The following is a 26,933-nucleotide window of genomic DNA, read 5'->3' as shown; positions in this document are numbered from 1 at the left end:
CATGTTAGCCTGCGCATACAGCATCCGCCGCTGTCTATACATGTGATCATCATCTCCCAGCTGGTCATTGATGATGTCATCATCTCCCAGCTGGTCATTGATCATGTGATCATCATCTCCCAGCTGGTCATTGATGATGTGGCCCAGATATTTAGTTCTGCTGCAGACAGATAGCACTTGCCCTGACAGATAAAATCTTGGGAAGTCCAAACCCTTATCCTCTCTGGTTCTGCAGACCATGACGGCACTCTTCTTGGCATTATATTCTACATCAAACCTGATACCATAGCCAGTGCATATGTCCAGGAGCTGCTGGAAGCCAGCACTGCTCGGTGACAATATGGCCAGGTCATCAGCATACATAAAGTGATTGATCAAGGTGTCACCAAGCATACATCCAGTGTTACAGCTGTTGAGCTGCACAGAGAGATCATTCATGTAGAAGTTAAAAAGCACCGGCGAAAGAAGCCCACCCTGGCGGACACCGTTCCCCACAGTAAAAGGAGGAGAGACCACATTACCCCACCTAACCCGCATGGTCTGATTCGCATACCAATATGCCAGGATTCTAAGGAGACAGTTTGGCACACCTCTCTCCCTCAGCTTCAGGAACAGCTTCCGATGGTTCACCCGGTCAAATGCCTTAGAGGCATCGATGAAACCCACCAATACAGAGGAGTCTTTAGCCTTATACATGTCAATCACTTCTTTCAGACCATAAATACACATGTCAGTACCATGCTTGGTTTTAAACCCAAATTGATTGTCGGTGGTGTTAAGAAAAGGACTTAAGCGAATCAATAAGATTTTTTCTAAGACCTTAGAAATGACACTAGCAAGAGCAATCGGCCGGTAGTTATCCGGGCTCCCCACCTTGCCTGTCTTATCCTTAATCACTGGCACCAGCGTAACATGCAGCATGGAGTCAGGCAGCAGCCCATGCGACAATAAGCCTGTAAAACATAACGCAAGCAGGACAGACACCCTCGGGCTAGCATACTTTAGGTGCTCTGCAGTGATTCTATCTGGACCATCAGCTTTGTTATCTGCCAGTTTATCTATTGCTTCACGTACCTCAGTAGCTGTGACCCCCACCACCTCGCTGTCAGGGACGCTCCCCACCTGAAAGGGGACACTGTCAACACAATTAAAGATAGCAGAGTAGTGCTGCCTCCACAGCTCAGCTATATTATCAGATCCAGTGATCCTCAACAGAACACGGCAGGAATACTTTAATTAGGAATTACATCAGCAACAGCAGAAACTATTCAAGATAAACGTTTTTGGCTCGAAAGATGAACTTCTCAACATTTTCTGCAGAAAGCGCAGAGACGCAGTGGAGAGGTGGGCGGGGCTTCCGGCTTGCATTTGCCATTCGACACGCCTCCCTCTCAGCCAATGGTGTCCGACACACAGAGGCGTCCGTGCGGAAACCCGACCAGGACTGTAGTTCCGCACGGAGCGCTTAGATCGCGCTCGTAATAAATGTAACGAGAAATAAAATGCTACAAAAATATAACCGAGACGGTACGGAGGTGTACCGAACCGAACATGAAGAACCGAAACGGTTCAATACATGCGCGTGAACCGTTACACCCCTCATATATATTCCTGAGAACACCGCGTCTACTTTGGTCGTCGCGACTTGCCGTAGCAGTCATGGCGTTGTATGCGGTGAGTGTTGTACTTTTTGTTGTTGCATGTATTATCCGGTTATATATCGTTGTAAAGACTACATCAAGACATCAACCTGGGAAGAAAGGTCCAGTCAGTGTCGTCGTCGTTGCGGGATCAGGTATCGTTAATTATTTTAGTTGCTGCTTTTTAATGAAATGCTAACGCTAACAGGCTGACGCTAACCTTCTATTGCGTTGTACTTTCCCATTTATCGGTTTAATATTTCCCTACACCTGGATGGAGCCACTGTTATGCTGTTAGCTCGACAAAATACCCGACAAGCGTCATACGGAAGAACTTTCATTCATTTTCTTACAATTAATCAATGAATCTACAACTCTAAAGAATAGACCGACAGATAATAATAATCATTTACATCCTAGAATTAAAATGGCTGGAACGCATTTAGCCGGGTTACCACCTTCAAAAGAGGCTTTTTATTAGGAAATTATCAGGAGGGAAGAACGTCACACACTTTTAACACCAACTTGGGTCACTGCAACTCCCTGACATCCAGATCAGCTGTTTCATCGGGAGGAAGTCCACATATGGACACATGTCACTGTCTCAGCTGCTGTTACCACGCTGGGATGGGATGTGTCAGGATGAAATCCATCAGATAAATATGATCTAAACCAGTTCAGTCTGGATCCTCTAACGCCAACTGAATTATTAGAGGTAATAGTTTTTGTCATGATTGACTTGTAAAAGTAGCTCCCCGTATCCGATGTCTGTTCCTCCTGAGTGAGGTACTCGCCGTGCAAAGTGGGGGGGGGGGGGGGGGGTCAAAGAAGAAGAGTCAAATGACCCCCCCACTTTCATGGGAAAATACACAGAGCCTCAGGTGAGAAGTGGAACTTCATTGTCATGATACTCGATCGCTCTGCTGCTCCGGGCATTTTTTTTTTTCTCCATATTCATTTCAAGCTTGTGTCGGACTCTTTGTTATCTGTGTCTCCTCCCCCAGGTGGGCACACCTCAGAGATACTGCGGCTGATGGAGTGTTTTTCTGCAGCCTACACTCCTCGACACTACGTCATTGCTGACACTGACAGGATTAGTGAGGAGAAGATCTGCACCTTTGAAAGCTCTAAACAGTCACAGGTATGTAGCTGTCCATTAGTGTGTGTTTGGTATTGGTATGACAGTCCCCACCAAAACTAAAAGATCCCATCGTTTCGGGGCTATTAAGGTTTATAGTGTACTTTCTGGACTGGGGAGCAGAAAATAATTCCAATATTCAGCCGAAACAGGATCATTTAGCTTGATCCAAATAGGCAGTTAGTTATTCCTCATTTCCGGAGCCAAGGCGAAACTTAAGTCCCTCCAAGTCTGTGCCAAGTCCGGAGATCTGCCGATACAGTTCAACCTGCTGGCGCAAGATGGTATCCATTCTCTGCCATTCCTCCACGGATCAATCCCTGAGTTGAGTTTCCCCTGCAGAGCACTTGGAGTGTACGCTGTACTTCCTCTACCGGAGATCCACTGCATATAGCGTTACTACGTGCATTTGGTCCTGTGTTTGGTCCGGTGAGCTTTCACACCGCTTACGAAACGAACCAGGGTTCTCTTGCAAGTGAACCGAGAAAACCACGTTTTCAGGCGGACCAGAGTTCGCTTGTTTGATCCGCGCCGGAGTTTGGATGAGCTTTCACAACTTACCAAACAGAGCGGACCATCCGAGGAAACGAACTCTGGTCCGTTTAAAGGGGACCAAACAGCGACAGTGTGAAAACGACCTATGACAACGAACACTGCACTATGAAAACAAACTTTTCTTCAGTAGCCGTTTATATCCACAAACTCAGAATATATTAAGCAAAAAGTGCAATTCAAAAGAATTCAAGTCTCAAAATGAACTTTTCTTCCAAATTGTTTTTCAGTGTTTACCTACTGATAAGGTATTGTGCTTATCAGTAGGTACTTGCATGGTGAAAAGATCCTACTTAGGGGCAAGATTTAAAAAAATGTTCCCGTAGTAAATATAACTTTGTATTTGTGACATGTTTTAAAAAACACTCAGGTGTAATATGTTTGCGACAGTAATTAATTTAATAATAAAAATATCTGTATGGCAGAATTCTGTGCTGTTGTGTAGACTCTGGAAGTCGACCTCTGACCCATTCCTTCGCTTGTTTATTACTGCCTTCCACAAACATGTGTCCATGTCCTCCAGTTCACCGTCTGCCGGATCCCGAGGAGCCGGGAGGTGAATCAGTCCTGGAGTTCCTCCCTTATCAGCACCACGAGGTCCCTGCTCTATTCTGTCCCCCTGGTGTTCCGGATCAGACCTGACATGGTGAGTGCACCCAGTTTTTCTCTGGTTTGTCTTTTCTTGTCAGATACTTTCTAGATACTATCTACTAACTTTACCTAACAATAATGTTCTGCCCTGTGTTTTGGTGTTAACTTTAAGCGCATTGGGCAGCCGTTTGTAATGCTGTTGCCTCACAGCAAGAAGGCCCCGAGTTGAATTCCATCTGTGTGGGTTCTCTCTGGGATCTCCACCTCCCCCCCCCCCAACATTAAATGACCGTAGGTGCGAATGTGAGCGAGAATGGGTGTCTGTCTATCTATAGGTGCGTTTACATGGACAAAATGTCTTTATTCCGATCAGAGTTCAGAGTAAAATTGTGATCCGATGCGCCGTGTTCATGGACCCTAAAAATCCGATCCGATTAGGATTTGCGTGTTCATGCATCACACTTTTGATCGGAACAGAATATTCTGACATGCGCAGTTTGACCAAAAGCACCGGAAATGGTAGAAGAAGAAGCGTAGCGTAGCAACTTCCGCTGTAAACAAATCATCGCTCCGCGCTTTTCTGCCTGAAACGTCAGCGTTATTTCGCTCGTTTTCCCCGTTTGCGCTTTTAGTTTCCTCCTTTAATGTCTCCGGCAACATGTTTGTCTCAGATATTGACCCGTTCTGTCTTCCGCCCGCCGTGCTTTTCGCTCGCTCTGCTTCAACTAGCTTCCGGGAATAGCAGTGGCGCGTGTAGCTGACGTCACAGACATGCGCAGTAAGGACGAGTTGTACCGAAACATCGGAATAAGTGTTTTCATGCGCCCTGACCGGGTTACAAATCGGTATAAACCACCCCTCTCGATCGGGATAGAATTGTGACCGGATCAGGCTGGATTGGGTTAGACTATTCCGGTTAAGGTGTGTCCATGAAGCATTTTTATTCCGATCAGGATTTTAACCGGGTTAAATGTGTCCACGTAAACGCACCTATATATGTGGGGCACTGCAATGAAATGGCGACTTGTTCAGGGTGTACCCTGCCTCCCACCCGATGTTCACTGTAAACCCGTGACCTGGATTCAAATAAATGGCTGAAGGCGAGATGATTGTTGATCAATAAATGAATATAACTTCAGGAAAAATATGACCAAAATCTCACCTTTCTTCATTTAATCTTTACAACTGTACAGCATTACAGATAAAATAACATTTTACTTATTGACAAGTTTTGTGTTGACGACAACTACTTCTGTCAAATACTACTTCCCTCATTTGCATGTTGGAATTGGTGTCAAATGGCGTATGAATTTCAAAGCTTCACACTGTTTAAAAGTTTTAACTCTTAGTACCAGGGGTCGCTGACTTCCGACCTTTGCATCTCGCGACTGTTCGACGTTACAACCATACTCGTCTGTTGTTTTTTGCCTGTTTATGACATCGGAAAGCGAGCTAGCGAATTGAGTGTGACAGTTTCTGCATCTCCCCCATGACGTCTACCGAGAGGAAATGGTCTCTTTCTACTCCGATATATACTGTATCATGGCGCAGTATAATATACTTGCAGTAATTTAACATAGGCCAACTTACGACCAAGTCGGCATACGACAAAACCCTCGGAACCAATTGTAGTAAGTCGACGACCAGCCTGTACCACAAATGAATTAATTTGCGTAAACATTTTAATATTAATAATAATAATAATAATGCGTTGGTTTTACATAGTGCTTTTCTGGACACTCAGACGCTTTACATTGTGCATTATTCATTCACTGCCTACTTGGTGGTGGTGAAGCTACTGTTTGTCTCTACGTGGCCCCGCGATGGGATGGTAACGCATTCGGGGTGTACTGTGCCTTGACACCCCGCCACTCTGTGTTGTTTCAGGTGCTGTGTAATGGACCGGGGACCTGCATTCCTCTGTGTGTGGCCGCGCTCCTACTTGGAATTCTTGGAATCAAGAAAGTACCGATTGTCTACGTTGAAAGTATTTGCCGTGTGCAGACGCTGTCGCTCACAGGAAAGATTCTGTATCCAATATCAGACTATTTCTTTGTCCAGTGGGCCTCTCTGAGGGACAAATACCCCAAATCTATTTTCCTTGGAAGAATAGTATAAAATGGGTACAAACACAACAGTGACTTTAAAAACATTTGGAGACTGTAAAATGCAGACGGGAGATAACTGGAGATAAATACCTATTTTTTTACCACATTTTGCCACAAACAAAAGCATTCTGGATCACTAAGGAGTCTTTAGAGGTTTGGATATTACCTAGCGCAGGGGTCGGCGACCTTTATCATGACGTGTGCCATTTTACAATACGTATACTCAAGCCCAAAGTGCCCACGCTTCTTTAATAAAATTATTTGTAAATTATCTGTCTTTAATTATTTTTTTTACAGTATTTAAACTTGTTCACTGTACCAAGTGCCTTTGTTGACCATGTAATAGTGCATCTATAAGTCAGTGTTGTGTAGGAAACACACAAAACTTACCGCAGCCAATAGGAAAGCCTCTTATGTATTCTCCGTCAGCGAATGGTTTTCCATGTTTTGCTGTGCAGTGAGAAATGTTATTAACCCCTTCCGTCACCTGGTTTTTAACAGGACAAAACGTCGTGAAGGTGTTGCTCTGATTACCAGACTTGCATGAAGCAAAGTGCGACAATACAAAAAGAAAATAAAGTCAAATCTTAAACATAAAACATGTTAAAATATGACTCAAAGCAGCACCCGGTTGCCCTTTCAAATGTTTGCAAGCAACGTTTCTGTGCTGTTTCATTGTGAGACTGAGGGAATGTACATGCAGAGGTTTTATTGTGAAAAACCGGAAACGGGGTGTGTTGGAATGTACTGTAGTTACAAATTAGCTTTGTTTTTTTTTTTGGCTTAAAAGCATTTTTATATTTTATAAACAAGGTTTTCATTCATAATCTGGGTCACAGTTCATTTATCCTGAGGGCACCAAATACTTTGCAAAACTGTAAGGAAATATACCAACAGACTGGAAGGACGGGCTCATTGCTATTATACCCAAGAAAGGAGACATTAAGAACTGCAACAACTACCGAGGGATTATGCTGCTCTCAACACCAGGCAAAGTATTCAACCGCATTATCTTGGACAGACTCCGAAAGGCGGTTGATGATGAACTCAGAGAAAACCAAGCCGAAAACAAAGTCATTCAACCAGGGTCCCATTTTTCCCAAAGTTTATCCCCCTTCTCCTCCAGGCGGAGAGCAAAAGTCATTTTCTCCATACTACGGACAGAGTTGATCATATTTTGAAGTAGTTTAATGGTAGGAGGATTCCTCAGGATCATCATTGAGCAATCCATGGAATGGCAGATGGCACGCACCTGTCTGTCAATTTGATTGACTTTAAAAAGGTATTTGATAGTGGAGACTTGTTAGGGATAAAGTCTCTAACATTGTGATATTAAATTTTAAACGCATCGAAATGAATCAGGCAGAGGCACGGATCCTTTTTCTCTGACGCAGCCAAGACCGCCTGGTCTGACGCGCTCCTCCAAACCAACTACGTTCCGCTTTCCGGAACCTGTTTATTTATCACCTTCGTAGCTCCACCTCTTGACCCAGTGACATCACAATACTTTTAGGGCGCAAACATCGCTGCCCACCAGATGGGACTGTTCTTCACCTAACAATTACATTGAACAATAGAAAATCAGCAAACTAACTCTATCAAGACTACAGGCTGCTTTGGAAACTCATGGCACACTCTGGAATCCCCCCAAAACACATTAGCATCATCAAGAAGATGGATCGGGAAGTGAAATGCCAAGTTCTACGCGACGGATGTGCACGAGAACACTTCAAAGTGAAACAGGGCTGCCTACTTTCCCCCTTCCTCTTCCTCCGATGCATTCTGGATCATGAAACAAACAACAACCGATGCAAAGACAAAGCCCAACTGCAGCTGGACGTGGGCTCAAACTAAATGGACCAAAAACTCAAATAATGCAAATGAATAATAAAAGCACAAACCCCATAAACATTGGGGGCCAGACACTGAAAGAGTCGACAAGTTTGCATATTTGGGTAATAGCTAAGAATGGTGGGACGGAGGAAGAAGTAAAGACAACTAGAAAACGACAATCAGAGATTGCAGACCCCGCCTCCAAAAGACTATTGGATCTTGTGAGACAGTAAACAGGGCTTCCGGATCAGAGGGGCCAAACCTGCTCTAGCTTGCTGCTCCGGAACGTACTACAAGACTCCTTCTGGACTCTTTTTCATGCCATTCATTTCCCTCCCTCTTAAAGTGACAGTTTACAGCACAGGCACAATTCCACATGTAAAAAATAATTCTAGAATCTGGATCCAGATCCGGATCAACGCCATTCTCGGGGAGGACCGAGCCACGGACAGAACCTTGCTTGTGTAAAAATTTCAAGTCGATTGGGTTACTAAAGTCACACTACCTAACCTCCAGCGTGTCTTAAAGACATTGATATCTGGATGATCAATCGCTGTGAAACCACAGCGATTGATCATTTGTAGATCAACTTCAGTTTGAGCTAGGCCATCACAGTGAAGGCCCACAGGAGGCTTTCATGTAACTGTAATCCAGGGTTCCCCAAACTACGGCCCGCCTCCACATTTGGCCCTGCCCCCTGAACAATCCCAGATAAGAAAAAGAAAAGTTTTATTTATTCATTTATTTATTATTATTTTCCTTTCCATACAACATGAGTAGCCGGTGGGGGGGTCAATAATTGTCTGGGGTGCATTTAAGAGGGGTCATTAATTAAATCTTTTGTTTCCTAAAAATAATATTGATAGTGAAGAATATATTAATATTCTGAAGAAAAGCATTCTTCCTTTTTTTGGGACAATTTTAATGATGATCACACACGACCAGAAAGGTAATGTTCCATTGACGTTTTTCTGTGACGAACCCGGAAAGGGTTATTTAGTTATTATTTATTTTATTAATAGTGTTATTGTTTATTTCCTGACTTTTTTTCTCTGAAGAAAGGGTTATTTGGTGGCTGTCTGGAAAACAATAAATGTTTAGGCCCCCCTGCCATCGTCACACTTTTCCTGTACGAACTGACCCCGGCCCCCCATCAGAGAAGGAAAACGTTATGTGGCCCCCACGGAAAAAAGCATCATAGCCACTGCCAGCAGAGTGCGCTATGAGACCTCGTGGTTGGATTTCTACCACTAGGTGGACTTTTTCAACAGTCAGAAAACCTTTATTGGTTGATTATATATTGATATATTTTTAAAATATTTATTGGATTTGGTTTTAAAATTTTATAGGGCTCACAGAAAATTCCCTACTATGAGATTGCTCTCCAGATAAACATGTCCCCTTGTGAGATTAAAAAAAATGAATAAAACAAACCAAACAACAACAAAGTGAACTAAAATCAGATGAAACTGTTGGAGATTGTTGAACAGATACTCAAAAGTTACTGATCAAGATCCTGAATGAAACTGATATTACTGAAAGGCCCAGAAAAGCAGAAGATGACGAGATGAGTCGAGGCTATTTATGGATGTTTCATTCCTGAGTTACAAACACCAATGGGCCTTCTATTTCAGGTTTATGTTCCACACAACGGGCATTTTCTTACTCACATTTCCAATGTTAGAGTTCATGCTATGAGTTCATTGTGGGGACAAACAAAAGTGGATTCACACAAACTCACACAAATGTCAATAAAGATGACAGATTTAAATGAACAAATTAAATAATACACACCCAATGTACACACCCATAAAGCTGCTCCCTCTCTGTAGAGGCTCATATCGTAGTATATCCACAGACAGGCATACGATCTGTATCTGTTAAACCAATATCTTGAATACTTATAGTAAAAAGAAACCTCTTCTCAAAAAAGGAGGAAGCTGTGAGTCAACTCAGTAAAAGTTTAAGAGATCCTGATTGCTCTCTCTCTCTCTCTCTCTTCAATCCAAGTCACTGGAACACTCACAACATGTCACCAAAATCACTGTCCCTTTAAAATCCTGCAGAAAATGATATAAGTGTATCGAATTGTATCGTATCCTTAACCGAATATCGTGCATCGTATCGCGAGGTTAGAGTTTCGTATGTTGGAAAGAATGACTGGAACTCGCCATAATACGTAATTAAATAAATAATAATTTATTTGATTAGTATTTAAGTCTTTATTTAGTATTTAAATATTTATGTAACCTTTTGTTTGCTCCATTTCTTGTGAGGTGTTAAATACAATATTTCTTTCCAACATAAATGCCCTCTCGTGCCAGCCATGACACCTGATCAATCTCAATCAATTTTGAACGGGTCTTCAGCAGAACACAAAGAGACCACCTCTGACCTCTGATTGTTATCCTCACCATTAACAACCATCTACTCTAAAGCAAGTCATAATAATGGACAGATTTTAACTGGCTGGATTTAGAATAGAGTCGTTCTGTTCATTCCTCAGGTGGAAAATCTGACATTAATGCCCTGAAAGTACAAACAAACAAATAATTAGCACAAATCAGCAGGAAAACCTGACTGGGAAAGCACCGGAAACACGAGGGTTGGGTTTAGGGTTATGGTGGAATGATACGGTGAATCGCTAAAGCAACACGACAGGTGTGAGCAGGTGGTGATGATGATGATGAATATATTTATTAGATAGAATGTTAGAGTACAAGTACAGTCACACAGTAGCATGTATTACAGTACAAATACAGTCACACAGTAGCATGTATTACAGTACAAATACAGTCAAACATCCTGTCTAAGAGGAACATTTCAAAAAGCCCTTGCGGTCTTGTTTCCATTGAAAGTCCTTCGTACATAAATCATCCACAATTAACAATACAAATAAAAATAAAACCAATATTAAATTACTCAATTGATGCAACGTAACATTAGAAAGACAAAAATAAAATGATTTTACACCGCCAGTGCAAACTAACAATTAATCTAAAATAAATTACACCACTGATGCAAAATGACAATGAATGACAATAAATAAATTACATAAATTACAATAAATTACTAAGGCAATTAATATGTGGAAACACACGTCTCAATCATGAATAAGTGAACAACACGGAAAAATAAAACAATAACATATAACACAAATACATAAAATGGCACAAATAAAACTCACACTTGTGATTTTCCTTTCTGATTGTGCCTGACCGGTGGGTCTTTGTGTTTCCACATCTCGAATTGTAGAAATGTTGTTTATCTCTGGTGAATTCAGCACTGAAATTGTGTGTATTGTGCGTTTGCACCAGATATCCACCCAAACTCCTTTTGTTTCTGTTCTGTTCTGTCTTTTTCTTGTTTTTTTTTTTTAACTGTACCTGCCGTTTTACGCATGTCGATGCAAGTCTGTCCTAACTGACAGTCAATCTCTGAATATTATCAGATGAGGTCATCCACACTCAAACCGGCACTAGATTTAATCTCATCGCCCGAGTACAACGCGTCCTCATCTCCTCGGAGAAATCTCCCGTCGGAATGAAATGCCCGATCAGCAGCCTATCATCCCGTAACGTGAGCCGGGGTCTGCAGATGCCAGCGCACTCTGAAGTACGGATGAAGAACAAATCGATGTCTATTGTAATTCCCACTTTCCTCACAGGAGAGGTAAAATACTGACAGACATGTTTTAACCGGTATCCCACCTCTGCTCGAGCGCAAACTGGCAGTGAATGCAACACATTCCCGGGCAAGCTGAGGCATCGGGCTCCAACCCGTCCTCGGCAGTGGAAATTCACTGCTTAGGCGTTCAGCCATGAGCTACGATATCTCAGCGTTTACTCTCAACAGCGTCAAAACTCCACAGGATTGCTCGACCTCAGGCCAATCTGTTCCACGAGCTGCTGTTATTGCAAAGTATTTTTCCTGCACTCATTGACCAACAGCGCAGATGTACCTTTGACCCCCAACACAGGAAAGGCTCTGTGTTAATGAGTCCCATTGCCTGGAGTTGCTTTTCATGGTATGGTTTTCAGGTATTTTTCTACTGCACAGGTCATTGCTCTTCTACTTTCAGTATGAGTACCGGTACAAAAATGACTCAATGGGAGGAGAGGTCACTGTAAACCCAGAGGAACATACCATACCAATAATGCATCCCTGCATCAATATCACACACGCATTCATCAGAAATATTAACTAAGAAACCACTTTATCAATAATAAATTAAAGATATTGATTTTTTAAAAGCTGTTATGACACGTATCCTGAGCTAACAGGCAAAGATTCAATCATTCAAGCAGACCAGCAGACTTCCTGAACTTCCAGCCTGTCTTAAAGACATTGATATCTGGATGATCTAAAACTTCTTGCTGCTCAATTCAGACAAAACATAAATGTTTGTTCTTGACCTTTCACACACTCTGGATGACAGCTCTTTAACCTATCGTAAAGCCTATGTAGGAATTCTGGAAATTATTTTGATAAGGATCTGTGCTTTGATCTCCCACATAAAGCAAGAGATCAAGATCAGTGATTTTCCTCTCTCAAAAGGATGCAGGAAAGTAGATTCCTGCATTTGTCAATTCCAGGCTGCACTAATAAATCTACAAAGACCCTGGAGATGATCCAAAATGCACAAATAGTGACTGTAACAAGAAAGAGAAACATATTTCCCCCCCATTTTAGCTTCTCAGCATTGGCTTCCAGTGAAATCCAGACTGGAATTTAAGGTTCTCCTGCACCACATACAAAGCACATTCATATCTGATGGAAATGTTCATGCTTTATCATCCCACTAAAATGCAAACCTAGTTCTCAAGATTACCAAAAGTCTGTGGGACAAACCCCCTCTGTGTTTACGAGTCGGCTTAAAGCCTTCATGTTTGATAAAAGCTACAGTTAGTTATGCTGCTACATCCTAGACTGCCAGGGGGCTTCTTTTGACACACTGAGCTCCTCTACCTACCGGTACTTCTCCCTCTACTGTACTTCTACTCTTCCATGTCAATAACCTCACTGTTCTTTTGCTTTAATGTTTTCCAACTTCCTGGTGTCGTGGGAATGACCATGTGTGTCTGGCCTGGATTAGTATTTGGTTGCTGGACTGCACCAGTCTACACCTGTTTAGTAACATGCTCCTGTATCATCTATTGCACATTTGCCCGTCTTAGTCCCGTCTGTGGTTCTCCCAGGGGGTTCTTCATTTTATTCCTGTTAGGTATTTTTATGGAGTTATTTATTTCCTGACTTTTTTTTTTTAACGTGAAGAAAGGGTTATTTGGTGATGTGTGGCTGTCTGGAAAACAATAAATGTTTAGGCACCCCTGCACAAATTGACCCCGGCCCTCCATCAGAGAAGGGAAAAGTTATGTGGCCCTCACAGGAAAAGGTTTGGGGACCCCTGAACTAGAAGGTTGCTTTGCTGTGGCGACACCTGATGGGACAAGCTTTGATGTTTACGTTTTCAGCATCAGATTTGGTTGATGAAAGTCATCCCACATGGCTTTAGGATTACGGTAGTTCATCCATCCATTTTTCGCTTTATCCGCCATGCGGGTCACTGGTTACACCCCAGATAAAGAATCAACAGTTGAGTCTACGTTTTTGCTCTTCGTGATTTATCTTGACCGAGATGAATGAGAAAAATATAACTGTAAAAAGATTGTGATCAATTTAGCCGATAGAACCAGAGATCAAACCTGTTTCCCCTTCATCATTACTTCATTTCTAAACCATGTTTACCAGACAGAATTTACTCCCAGTTAAAATATCAGTACTTATTGGTTACAAGTCTAAACCCATGATCAATACCACATTGTGTCAATGCAAATGTCATCATGTTTTGAGGAGCTGTTGCTGTTGGGCTCAAATCACGTACCGTCACGTTTGTATGACAGAGAGGAAAAAAGGAGTCTCCGTTTTGTGTGTCTCTAAAAGACAAAGGCCTGTGGGGATGGGAGTTGTTCGAAGACTTCCTGTTTTGATCTGCATTAGTTAAGGTATATTTTCTAGAGCCGGCATCCTGAGTGAGCGAATGTTGAAATGAGATCAAATCCGTCAATGCCCTGTTTCAGTAGTATTTTGGGAGAGATACCAAACACGTAAGTAAGAATGCACGCAATCTGTATAAATCAGAGACAATATTAGGTTTATTTTATACTTAGAAACAGCAGAATGTGAGACATAAATTGGTCTTAACAGATAATGACACAAATCCTGAATTAAAACCAAACAAACAGTGATTTGAGGACAGGTATGTTCATTTGAGCAACCCTCCAGAAACAAATGTCTGGCATATTTTACAGAAGGGAAACATTTAGGCAGGTAATTCACACAGCTTGAAAAGATGGCCAAAACTGTATCATATGAAAATAAAAGAAAGCATATAATGATGTCAGCAAAAACTAAACACATACAAGACAGAAACGAGAGAATTGCAGATTGAGGATGCAATGTTCCAAAGGAAAACCCGGCCTGTTCTTTAGATTAAAACAGTGAACGATTCCTTCACCACATGTAAAGGCAGACCCAAACAAAATTTTCTGACTACCTTACATTGCGATGTGAACCATTTCTTATCCCTTATTAAAACATGTAAATATATGAATATGCTATTTTCTTTTAATTTCATCGGTTAATCTGCTGGATGCAAGACATCTCCTCCTTCATGGGGAAGCCCAATCTGATTTTATGTCCAGTAAAGGATTCAGGTTGTCAATCGTGGTTAAACATTAGCTATGAGCTACTGTGGCTGGTTAGCGCGGCGTTCACCAGCTGGTTGAATGGGAGAGGACGGTTTGTGTTGGGGGCTGTGCATGAGCTAAAACCTGCTGCGTTTGCATGTCAGCCATCAGGCTGCTTATCAGCGTCCTCAGATGCCTGATCAGAGCCGAACAATGGCGTTACATTCCTCTGCCAGAACTGTTCTGTACACAAAGTGAGACTTCATGGATGACAGAGCATGAATTCATTCAAGTGGTACTCGATGAACTATGAGCAATATTCATGCTTTAATAGTATCTCTGGGTTGACCTAATGCAGGAATTATATGTGAATAATACCACACAAACATGTACAGTTACAACAATAGAAAGACTGGATTAGTGTTTGACCAGCATGTACATTAAGATAGGAGAAAAAGACCGCTTTAACCCAGAAGGATTTAGGAGGTCCTACAGCAGTGGGACTAATTTAGTAAGAACTGTTGATTACTGGTGGTGTATTGTTGTATTTGTATACCGGGTAACTTTTTTTTATGTTATTGATACGACCTTGATTTTGCAGGGCTGGGCATGTGTAGAGCTGGTCCACAGTTCCACGGCCAGGACGAAAACCACATTGCTCATCCTGAATCTGAGGTTGGGCAATCCGGCGGACCCGTACCCCTGAATAGAACTTACTGGGCAGGCTGATGAGTGTGATCCCCCCTGTAAGGAATATCCAAACCAGATGGACTTCCACAACGTGATTACATGCCGACATAACACTAAGAAGACACAACATTTATTTTGGTATCGCTATGACTGATTTCCACTGAACGTCTCATTAGTGACGTCGCATAACGCTGACAAACAGGGGTTAAGATTGGCCGGGGAGAAGGCCCACCTTCAGGGGATGGACTGAGATGATGACGAAGCAGGAAGAGTCTTTATTCCAGCATGGAGCGGCCAGCAGAGACATGCTCGAATCTCAGCGCTGATATCTGAACTAACCGTAACTGATCTGATGATTATATAAACATCTTAATCTGACCCACACTCTCCTCATTGACTACGCAACCACGAAGGAGAACAAGAACCGGAAGAGGGCTTAGAAAAACCTTACTCCCCCTTTAGTTGGAACACACCCTCCGGTCCCCCTTCTTTAAAAGACGGACCACTACCCGGGTCTACCAATCCAAAGGCACTGCCCCCCCCCGATGTAGCAGAGTCGTGTCAACCATGACAGCCCTATAACATCCAGAGCCTTAAGGAACTCTGGGAGGATCTCTTCCACCCCCGGGGCCTTGCCACCGAGGAGCTTTTTGACTACCTCGGGAACCTTAGACCCAAAGACACAAGAGCACACTCCCGAGTCCCCAGGCCCTGCTTCCTCACCGGAAGGCATGTCGGTGGGATTGAGGAGGTCTTCGGAGTAGTTCCTCCACCGATCTACGACGTCTCGAGTCGAGGTCAGCAGCGCACCGTCCCCACCGTACACAGCGTTGACCGTGCACTGCTTCCCCCTCCTGAGACGCCGGATGGTCGTCCAGAACATCTTCGAAACCACCCAGAGATCGTTTTCCATGGCCTCGCCAAACTCCTCCCATGCCCAGACTTTTGCCTGAGCAACGGCGGTAGCTGCGCTCCGCTTGGCCTGCTGGTACTTGTCTGCCGCCTCCGGAGTCCCACGGGCCAAAATGTAGTGGTTTTTTTTTTTCAGTTGATCAAAGACTTCACCTTCAAAACTGAACCAAAGGTGTAATCTGGTGACGGTCTGGCCTTTACTACACAGAGAGATGCCTGAATTCACTCACCAAATGTAGTACTGTAGTAAAGTGAATGATGGGATGGTGGGGTAAGTCACAGTTATAAACCGAAACATTTACGGTTCTACTACTGAGGTGGCCCTGAAGGGCAAAACACAACAACAAATCGTAGAGTACGCAATAAAAACTAGAAAACGACAATCAGAGATTGCAGACCCTCGCCTCCAAAAGACTATTGGATCTTGTGAGACAGTAAACAGGGCTTCCGGATCAGAGGGGCCAAACCTGCTCTAGCTTGCTGCTCCGGAACGTACTACAAGACACTTTCTGGACTCTTTTTCCCATCATGCCATTCGTTTCCCTCCCTCTTAAAGTGACAGTTTACAGCACAGGCACAATTCCAGATGTAAAAATAATTCTAGAATCTGAATCCATATCCGGATCAACGCCATTCTCGGGGAGGACCGAGCCACGGACAGAACCTTGCTTGTGTAAGAATTTCAAGTTGATTGGGTTACTAGTTTTTGAGTTATGCGCTCGGACAGACAAACAAACAGACAAACAAACAGACATACAAACAAACAAACGCACCCAATTGCAATACCCTCGCCTCCTCTTCGGCGAGGGTAACTATATAAAGATATAGATTACACTAATATTGTGTTGCCATATTGACTAATGCTTTTCTTGTGCTTCTAGGGAGACTATGGACAGTCACATAGGTTCTGTGCAGAGGATGGTCATCCTCTAGACTTCTACAGCTACGACAGAACAATTCTGGTTGACTTCAAATCTGATGCCTTCATGACAGGAAATGGCCTGAGTTTCACATTTCAGATTGCCAGTAGGTACCAGCAGTAAAACTCTCACAAGTTAAGAAACAGATCCACGAACAAGTCTCGAACAAGTAGAGGCGTTAAAAATGTGTCATTGTATATCTACAGTCCTTCAAATGTGTGTACATATGATCAACTTTGGTTAAAAAAATAATGTACATTTAACACTATTGAGGCTATTCATAGGAACACATTTTATGTTATTAAAATATAATTAATGGTCAATAAATTATCTTTAATTAATCATGGATTATTAAGCAATTACTCACACAAAACTAGTGGATGGCATTTCAGGTGGTGAAACAAATATTTAGCAGATAACCGTACTTTGTTCCACGTCTTCCTGGCGAAACCCGAACCGCTTCCAGATGATGGAGCCAGTGCTTTTTTTGGAACCAAGTCCTCCGTCTCCATCTTCAATGAACTTAGTAACACGTAAACTCGTCTGGGGTCTTAACTTTTATTTGCTCTCTATCTAACACATGAGCGCAGGAAAGATTTCAGGATGGGCGAGGGAGCGACATTCCAAAGGGAATTACATTCCGATGCTTTAAAACATTTATGTTAACAATTTGTACTCGATACTCGCGATATCGAGTATATTCGATCTATTGCCCAGCTCTAGTGTCACTACTTCGTGGATTTTCACCTATCGCGGGGGGTCCTGGTACGTAACACCAACGATAAATGAGGGACGACTGTAGTCCTAAGAAAAATACTGAACACAAGGTGAGGAAACATGTCTGTCGATGAGTGTTCTGACTGTAGTGGTGGTTTCCAGGCTGCAGCAGAACATATGAACAAGAATATGGCTACCTGAAGAGTCCAGGCTGGCCTGACATCTACCCCAACAACATGGACTGTACCATCATCCTGAGGGCACCACAGGACACCTACATTTCTTTCTTCTTTAACAGCTTTGATGTGGAGAGTCACACCGACTGTCAGTTTGACTACCTGGAGGTGAAATATAACCAACTCGTCATCATTAAACCCATTCATGTTGTCAATACTGATGCGTTCTCTTTGTAGTCCAAATGTGCTTTGTTCACCAGTTTGTGTAACACCGTTCTCCAGGTCCGTAATGGCAGCACGGCAGACTCCCCGCACTTCTTCTGAGCTGACCTCTTTTCCTGTATACACTTCTGCACTTCCTGGTTCCACCACCAGGTCTCCTAATTTACAATCATTATTTTCTAATTGGAAGTAAGTGGCGGTTTGGCCTCCTTTGCATTCAGTCCTTCCCGTAAATGTGTTGCTGAGCATTCACAGCCCTGGTCTGGCTGAGATAGTCTTCTCGGTGGGGTGGAGCATTGAAAAGGGGTTACTGGGGTAGGAGGACAAGGCCTGGCACAGGGCCAGTAACATTTTCCCAGCCAGCTTCAAAGTATTCAAAAGAACAACACATTTAGCAAACAAGATTCTTGTCCTAAAAGCTACTGACCATATGCAGTTTACCTTGTGGAAATGATTCAAGGCAACTTTATGAGGCACGTTTCACTATTACTCTGTGCAGCCTGATTTCTTACCTTCCTCGCAGCCACCTGGTATCAGTTCCTTTCCCTTTAGTTTGGCTTTTTAAAGCAGGATGATGCAGCAGTGACTACACACTGACCTAAAACTGACCTAAAACAGCAAAAACATTCTTTACTTTTTTAACAATGACAGAATAAATAACGTTTTCCACTGCTGTAACTTTGTGGTTTACAGACTTTGTAGCAGAGTATCAGGTCTGGATATCTGGGGATTTAGCATAACTCTAAACAACTGAGGCTATTAATAGACATTCAGCTCAGGAACTTGAGCTGTTTGGAGATTGGGGATTGGATTGCTGACTCGTGCTCCGAGCTGCACGATCAACAGCAAAGTGACGCTGAGACAGGACAGAGTTTTGCTCTGCATTCCTGTCACAGGATAGAAAATATGGCAACATCATCATTATAAACTCTAAACTCTACTGCAACCCCAATGGCTACGTCCAGCGGGTCACCGGTTCAAGTCCCAGCCCAGACAAAAAGAGGATAGCTGGACTTACCAACCGTGCTGCTGGCTGGAGACGGGCCAGCAGCAAAATATGCAGAAGTTAAATGCTTTCGATATTTTTAGATTGTTTAATAACACTTGCAGGACAGCGTTTGATTTCTATCTATTTGCATGAATCAAAAATGATTCATCCAATCAAAGCCGCGTTTCAGTGTCTTATTATTTGGGCTCAGCTCTGGCAAATGTTCGGAGCCACATCATTCATTCAGTTATGATTATTGTAGAACGGAATGGATAGAACGTATTACAGCCTGTCATTTAGTTTAAGATAATCCCCCCCCCGGGGTGACCCTCGGAAGTCATCTCAAACGTGATGGAGACATTCGCAACCGTGGAGAACACCGCGGTGTCTCCACGCACTGACCTCAGCCGCACAGTCACAGTCTGGTCCGCAGCTCGGTGACGACGCCAACAGGACGCGCCTTATTTGGTCATGCATCCTGCCATGACGTCGCATTGAGTCTTGGTTTTGAAGTCAGAGTACAACCTTAGACCACAGTGAGTCCGAGTGTCCCGTGAGGCAGTACTAGTACTGCGAGTACTCCGTCGTGCTCCGAGCAGCGACCAGAGAGGGAATCGAGCCGGCATGTTGCCCACGAGCCAGGCAGCGTTTCTTCTTCTCCTGTTTGATCTGTGTTCACGTCACGTCTCAGGTGAGTCCAGCATAAAGTCGCAAAACCTCGGCGAGTCGTATCCGCGTTTAAAAGGAGTCACCGTCGGGTGACGTCACCGAGCCCGCAACTTACCGGCGATCTCCTCTTATAGTCTGACCGGCGGATATCGGTTTCAGACAGCTTTTTGTCTGCATGTTTCCAGTCCTATTATAGGATGATTGTAAAATCATTTTTTTTGGGGAAGGAGAACTTTTCCATACATCAAGCTTTTTAAACCGGTTAAATGAAGTTTATAACGCCCAACGTAAACGAACACCTTTACAGGTAGAGGAGGCTGAAGCGTCCTGCTCTGACAGGATGCTGATCTGTCACTGTCACACACACCCAGTTTTCACAGGGTCGTCCTATGATCGAGAGGTTGTCTGTTCGATTCCCGGTACATCTTCACCCTCATTACCTAGTGTAGTGTAGTGAGTGAATGTCGGTGTGGTCAGTTGGGCCTCGGCGCAAATTGGCAGCCTGGATCCTGTCATCTTACCAAGTATGGAGAATAATGCACGATGGATTGATCTGAGTGTCTAGAAAAGATCAATGCGTTATTATTAGTTAGTAATAATAATTAGTATTATTATTATGAACAGAAGGAAACCTAATTCTGGAGTTGAGCTTGTACAGAGTGTGTAACGGCTGCTCCGGTCGTAACTGCGTTACAGAATCTTTCATTTTGACAGTACTGATAAAGATTGATCTGCTGTACAGTATATATATATTTATATATGAAACAGTCCAGGGACGCTGTGATCTGTTTTTCTGTTCTATTGCTGAGTTGCATTGTTTCCTTTAACTATAAAAGCACTCAGAGAGAGCAGACCTCCGCCAAGCAGCTCATCCCCCCTCATAATTAGATTTACACGGTGACCTGGATCATCACCAAAATGTTATAATAAGTTGTTCTTGGTATCTTTATACGCCAACCGTGAAAAGTCAAAGTGAATCAGAGTTGATGTGTAATTTTTAGCTGATCTTTGAATCCGTAAATGGGGTTTTAATGTGTTAAAATGTAATATTTTGTTCTAATGTCATTCTGGATCCGATCCAGATGAAATTCTGTGCAGGACTTTGTCAAATTCCTTTTTCTTTTTTTATTATAATATATATATATATATATATATTTCTTTTCTATTACCTTGTCTCCACAGTGACGTACATAACGTCAGTCACTGCTAGAGTTCTATGCAATTTTTATTCTTATAGTGACCGGCACCTGCCCTCTTGGCAGACTAGCCTATTCATATTTTATTAGTTTTATTACCTGCTTACCGCCATAGAGGGCTGTGCACACCGCAGTGAACACACAACAAGGACAAACAAAAATTGACAAATACACAGTGTCTTTGTCAAATTCCATAAACATTGGTCAACATTGAGGATCAAATTTTGAAGCTCCATTACTGCAACAGGCTGTAAAACGGATTATTTATCTCGAGGTCCGCATCCAGTGGTCCCTTGTCTGGGTGCATGAACACTTTGTTATGCAAATAAGTGTAATTCCAAGTTGCACAGTCGACACAGAGTGGTGCATGGATCGAATAGGATTTTCCTTCTGTCATATTCTGCTTTGAAAAAAAATATTTTGTCTGATGTCTAATGTGAAAATGATTTCCCATGGCTCTGATTGGTAGGCTCCTATCCTCAAGCTAAGAATGTGACCTGGAAATCAACAAACTTCAAAACCATTCTCCGTTGGGAGCCTAAACCATCAGCCGATTACTCCTACACGGTGGAGTACTCTGAGTGAGTACCTTGGTCCAAACCACACCCGTTAGCCCTTCCTAGAAAATACATTGAAACTCATTGAGGAATGTCTGTTGATAACTCTTTAAATAAACCAGAAAGAAAGGTCAAAGCTCGATACGAGTCTATTGAAGAGTCCGTTGCTTCTAGGTCAGATATAGTTAACTGAAAAACACGCAGCTTCAAAGAGAAAAAGGAAAGTCTATTCAACCAAACCGATGACAGGATTAGCAAATGCTCAAACAACAAAACAGCATTTAGATTTTTTACATTGTTTTTTCAAGGTGTATCTTATTATTATTGGTCCCATTTACACTTAAGGGGGACTTTTTGGATAAATTTGATTTGTTTTTGCTGAAGCCACGGTGTTGGGAGTGGCCCCCCCCCCCCCCCCCCCCCCCGCACGCACACACACAAGTTACATATGTTGGGCACAACAGTGTTTTATTTTATTTGTATATTTATTTTGCTCTGATAATTTCCTCCAAGAGGAGATGTGGCCAGAGAAAGAACCACAAAGAACCATTTGTTCCTGTGGAGTCAGCTTCTGTTAAATGCTCATTTTTCGTTGCACCATTTACAGTAAATTACTCTGAGTTATCCGTTTAGTTTCAGGGTTTGGAGGGTTTGAAACCTCCCGCTCTCATCCCCCTCTCACCTCTGCCCATGCTTCTATGATGTTGTGCATTGTGAAAGTCATAGTTCTGTGCTCAAACATTGCTTTTAAGACTTACGCAGATGTCCCTTTTTCTGCTCCTCTCTTTCATGAACGTGTAATAAACAGGCTTTCTGGTGACAAACAGAGGAACTCTCACTGTATCCGCTCCTCGGTGACATGGTGCGATCTCTCCAGCTCTCTGACACCCTTTAAAAGCTGCTACACGGCTGATGTCCTGTCTGAACCGCCGCTTGGAGCTTCCTCTGACCTCATCGAGTTCCCCCACACCAGCTCGCCACGATTCTGCCCTTACAAAGACAGTAGGTGCTAATGCAATTTAGTCATATTAGTGGTTCAGAATTCTAATTTTTAAGTTATGATGATTTTTTTGCAGCATGGTCAGAAGATATAAATGTTAATTTATTTAACTCACTCAGTACCGTCGGGTTTCGCTCATTTTCCCTTTATTTTAAGACCCACAGAATATTATGTACTATGACGATGCAGACACCGAACCTACCACACGAAATATTAAAGTCTCTTCTTTCATCAGAAAAAAAAAGGATGTTCCTACCATTTTCCGTTATAGAATTCTTGGCCGTTGAAGAGAGGAAGAATTCACCAAAATCAGTGGTTTTCCACAGAAAACGGAGAAAACTTTTCTGGCGGATATTTATTGTTTTAGTGACACGTCAAACATCTAAACAGTTGTTTACTTCTAGGAAATTATAAAAACAAGACTGAGAAAGTGCTTTTAATAATACCAAATAATAAAAACTACTCGTCTGACGAATCCGGGTCAGGCTCGGTATATCCACCTGAATCCAAACCCAAACCGTCAGCTGACCCGTGAGTGTGACAGATCACTCCTGCGCCGCCATTTTCACTCCTTCTCCCTGCGTCCCTCCTGTTTCGTATTTTTCATGACATTGTAATACACAGCGATCATCCACCCAAAAACGGCAATGCTGCCCCCAACAGGGGTGAAGGTCGTCATTACAGCATAGGAGGGGTCTAATAGTCACTGAGGAGATGTGCAAAACCTTCCTCTTGGCCCCCCCCCCAACCCCACGGAAAAACGATTTGGATGGTAAGGTTTGGATTTATTTGGACGAGTATTCTTGTTTCGGTACTGAGTGAGTTAATTGGCACACACTTCAAACTAGTGAGGAAGGATATATGTTCTTCTTTTTGATTTTAGTTATCTCTTACATCCAAATTGTCTGATTTAAGGCTTGGATTTCATCTCTATTGCTAATAACTCAAGTCAGCTGCAGAGCTTTTAGATCATGGGTCGGCAACCTAAGACTTGGCTGCCACGCGAGGGAATTTATGTTGACACGATGAGAATATTAAAGGGGACAGTTTATGAAAAACTCACTTTTCCCATGTTTCTACACTATTCTGGTGATTTTGGGTCCTTATCAACCCAAAACAGCAAAATAAACCATCCAGTCAATCCTTCGTAGTTTGTGTAGGTCTGTAATCACCTCCTGAAACACGTCTGGAAGAAATCGCTCCCCTTCTGACGTCAGGAGGGGCAAATGTGCACAAGACGCCTCCCTGGATGGATGGATGATTCAAAGCGTTTTTATTCCGTCCTGAGATTATTGCAGTCATCGCGCCGTGTGTGTGTGAAGAAGAAGAGCAGAGTGGATAAAGTTTATTTTTTGGGGTAATGTTCCAGCGAAAATTGGCAAAAATATTTGATTGTGTTTATTGCGCATGTGCGCGTGCTCGCTATGAACGGACTTTTGGGTCCGGGTTTAGAGCGTTTCTGACGGCGCTGTTTGAGACAGAAATGAGGGACGCTGTCCTGCAGCATCTGTTTGAGACAGAAATGACGGACCAGATTTGCAAAAGTCTTGAGAGGATAGTCTCAAGGTTAGTTTGGAGGGTTTGAAACAAAAGTTTCCAAAAGCCAGGTGTGAATAAAGCCTATTTTCAGAGACACAATGCATAAAGATTGTCTTGTTTCCTGCTAAGCACCATCTTCTCACCCTCGTCCCTCCTTCGTAGCTGATATAGGCAAACCTGACTTCAAATTGAAAGTGAGTGAAGACAAAAAGAAGACCATCCTGTATGTGGAAGACCCCCTCACCGCGCTGTTTGAAGATGGGCATCAGCTGAACATCAGGGACATCTTCTCTGACCAGCTGCAGTACAGAGTCACCTATCGGAGGAATAAGAGCACGGGCAAGGTGAGTTACAGAATAATACACAATATCAGCCCACAAGAACAAAACAACACTAGCTCAGGCGTTCCACCAATATTGCTTGCAGAAAGTGTACAACTCCAAGAGCAACGTGATCGAATTGACGGATCTCGATCGAGGAGAGAGTTACTGCTTCAACGTTCAGGCCTATCTTCCCAGCCGCAGCGCTGGCAAGCAGCTCGGAGAGCTGAGCCACACGCAGTGCTCCAAAGACGACAGCAAATCTATCTTTGACGGTGAGCTCACGTGTTGTATTTGACTACAAGCAGGAGTATTTAAATACACACATTTATATATATATATGTGTGTGTGTGTATGTAAGGATGATATCAAGAGCACAAAGCCTTCCAAAGGCAGAAATATTGTGTCTAAGTTTATGTAAGAGTACGTGTAAAGGTACAACTACGGTCTAACTCTCCCTCTCTCCCTCCCCCCTCTCCCTCGCTCTTCCTCCGCACGCTATTGTCTGTCTTGAAGGTAAAATTGATAATAAAACCACATTTTATATTACAGTAATACTGTATATAACTTTTTATATCATATTGTGTGTGTCTTTTTCGCTATTAAAAACGTTCTTCCATTGTTATTAACGTTGATTTGGGTGTTTTTAAACGGATTAAATTGTTTTCAGTTATTTTATATGGGAAAAATGTATTTGACATACGAGTGTCTTGGGTTACGAGCTCGGTTCTACTCGTAGAGTTATTACTCTGCAATGTAGGCTCCCTGTTATGATCAGCCACAATGTTCAAATGCACCTTACAATATTTCTGCGGCCGTTACCATGGAACCCAGGAATGTGTGACCGTGGAACCCAAATTGTCGTACTAAATGTTGTACATTTAGATAAATATAAAATGACAAAGTGTAGTGAATGTCCTAATGGCTGGGGTCTCCTTTTGCCCTCTGCAGTGTATTCCGTGAGTGTGATTGCTCCTGCCATCTTCCTCATCCTCCTGCTGAGCGGGCTGATCATCGCCGTCGCCGTGATCTGCTGCAAGCGTAGGAAGAAAGCTCTGAAAGGTGGAAAAGAGGCATTACCCCTCCGTGACGTGTAGGACGTGTCTCTGTTCGAGACAGGCATTGCTGCAAGAACATGCGGTACGACTGAACTGACCTGAGCCCTGTACAGAGAGCAGGGGGAGGGGGGGGGGTCATGCAGTTAAACATTCCACCGTCAGACGCTGACGTCATTTAGTTTCTGTGAAACAGCACCTGAATAGTTTTGACAGAATTGATTTGCTCTTTACTGCTGCACAAAAACAGACTTAAGGAAATCACTGTTTCGACACTGTACACACGATCCCTGGCGCCTCGTTCGGTGAGTGCCACCTTTACTGACCGTAGATAAACACTACCAGCTGATAATATTCATTTCATTTCATTGCTGTATTTTTGTTTTTACTTGAATTGTGTTTCTGGAGACTGTTGAAAGCAACATTCATAACCAAGAATATTTTATTTTTCTATCTCATCCTTAATTTATCAAGATTAATTGGATTTAACATGTTTGTATATGATGATGTTTTATAATACAGATTGTTATGGATAATTTTATGATGTGATTGAGTATTTACTATTAATGCTTCCTTGTCACTGTGGTAATAATAAAAGATATTCAAGTTAATAATACTAACCCGAGCTGTGTCAGCCTGGATTAGCCTAATGGCGTAAGATGTGCACACAACAGCGACCTCCTGTGGGCGTTCAGGGTTTGCATCATTCCACTGCAGCTGGAGCTTATAAAGAGGCACTAAATCAGGGGTGTCCAAACCATTTGTAAAGAAGGCCAGAATGGAGAATCTGATTATCTTCCAGGGCCAACAGTCCCTGATGACAATATTTAGAATGTTCAAAGATGTATAGCGGGGGGGCAGACGAGTACTCTGGCACGTTCCACCTGCTAGAAAGGGTAACGAGTACTCTGGCACGTTCCACCTGCTAGAAAGGGTAACGAGTACCGTACTCTGCGTTATGCAGTTAGACAAATGTTTTCCTTTTGAGAACTCCTGATCTTTTACTCTTTTCCCTCAATGACATTTGAGGGACAACAACATTCCTCATTTAAACTCGATTCTGTAAAAGAATCGAGTTTACCATCACTAATTGCAACTGGTAGACGGCCCGGTGGTGCAGTGGTTAGCGCTGTTGCCTCACACAAAGGCCTTTCTGTGAGGAGTTTGCATGTTCTCCCCGTGTCTGCGTGGGTTCTCTCCGGGTTCTCCGGCTTCCTCCCACCACCAAAGACATGCAGCCTAGGCTGATTGGTGACACTAAATTGCCCGTAGGTGTGTGTGTGTGTGTGGCTGATTGTCTGTCTCTGTGTTGCCCTGCGATGAACTGGCGACTTGTCCAGGGTGTACCCCGCCTCTCGCCCATTGACTGCTGGGATTGGCTCCAGCTTGGCCCGCGACCCGATAACGGACAACGCAGTTGG

The 26,933-nt window shown here is 43.0% G+C and overlaps 2 protein-coding genes across 3 annotated transcripts; both read left to right on the top strand.

Moving 5' to 3' along the window:
- The first annotated feature begins 1,650 nt into the window (after positions 1-1,650).
- On the top strand, positions 1,651-6,300 carry alg14 (ALG14 UDP-N-acetylglucosaminyltransferase subunit). The gene is made up of 4 exons (XM_068748089.1): positions 1,651-1,795; positions 2,645-2,781; positions 3,854-3,976; positions 5,809-6,300. The coding sequence occupies exons 1-4, from the start codon at positions 1,660-1,662 to the stop codon at positions 6,037-6,039; spliced, it is 627 nt and encodes a 208-aa protein (XP_068604190.1). The 5' UTR covers positions 1,651-1,659; the 3' UTR covers positions 6,040-6,300.
- A 13,393-nt stretch (positions 6,301-19,693) lies between these two features.
- f3a (coagulation factor IIIa) lies at positions 19,694-26,126 on the top strand. Of its 2 annotated transcripts, none has more exons than XM_068747940.1 (6): positions 19,694-19,867; positions 21,511-21,622; positions 22,407-22,600; positions 24,300-24,481; positions 24,564-24,732; positions 25,409-26,126. In XM_068747940.1, exons 1-6 carry the CDS (start codon positions 19,801-19,803, stop codon positions 25,552-25,554), a joined length of 870 nt encoding a protein of 289 aa, XP_068604041.1. In that variant the 5' UTR covers positions 19,694-19,800; the 3' UTR covers positions 25,555-26,126. The 2 variants fall into 2 exon arrangements, with proteins under 2 accessions (XP_068604041.1, XP_068604042.1); XM_068747941.1 differs by lacking the exon at positions 25,409-26,126 and adding an exon at positions 24,974-25,375 and having other exon boundaries at positions 19,695-19,867.
- Positions 26,127-26,933: the final 807 nt, after the last annotated feature.

The sequence above is a fragment of the Brachionichthys hirsutus genome, chromosome 14 (genome assembly GCF_040956055.1).
Source record: "Brachionichthys hirsutus isolate HB-005 chromosome 14, CSIRO-AGI_Bhir_v1, whole genome shotgun sequence".
Lineage (NCBI taxonomy): Eukaryota > Metazoa > Chordata > Actinopteri > Lophiiformes > Brachionichthyidae > Brachionichthys > Brachionichthys hirsutus.
The sequence above is the reverse complement of the archived record's forward strand: the minus strand, read 5'-3'. Positions and strand labels throughout refer to the sequence as shown.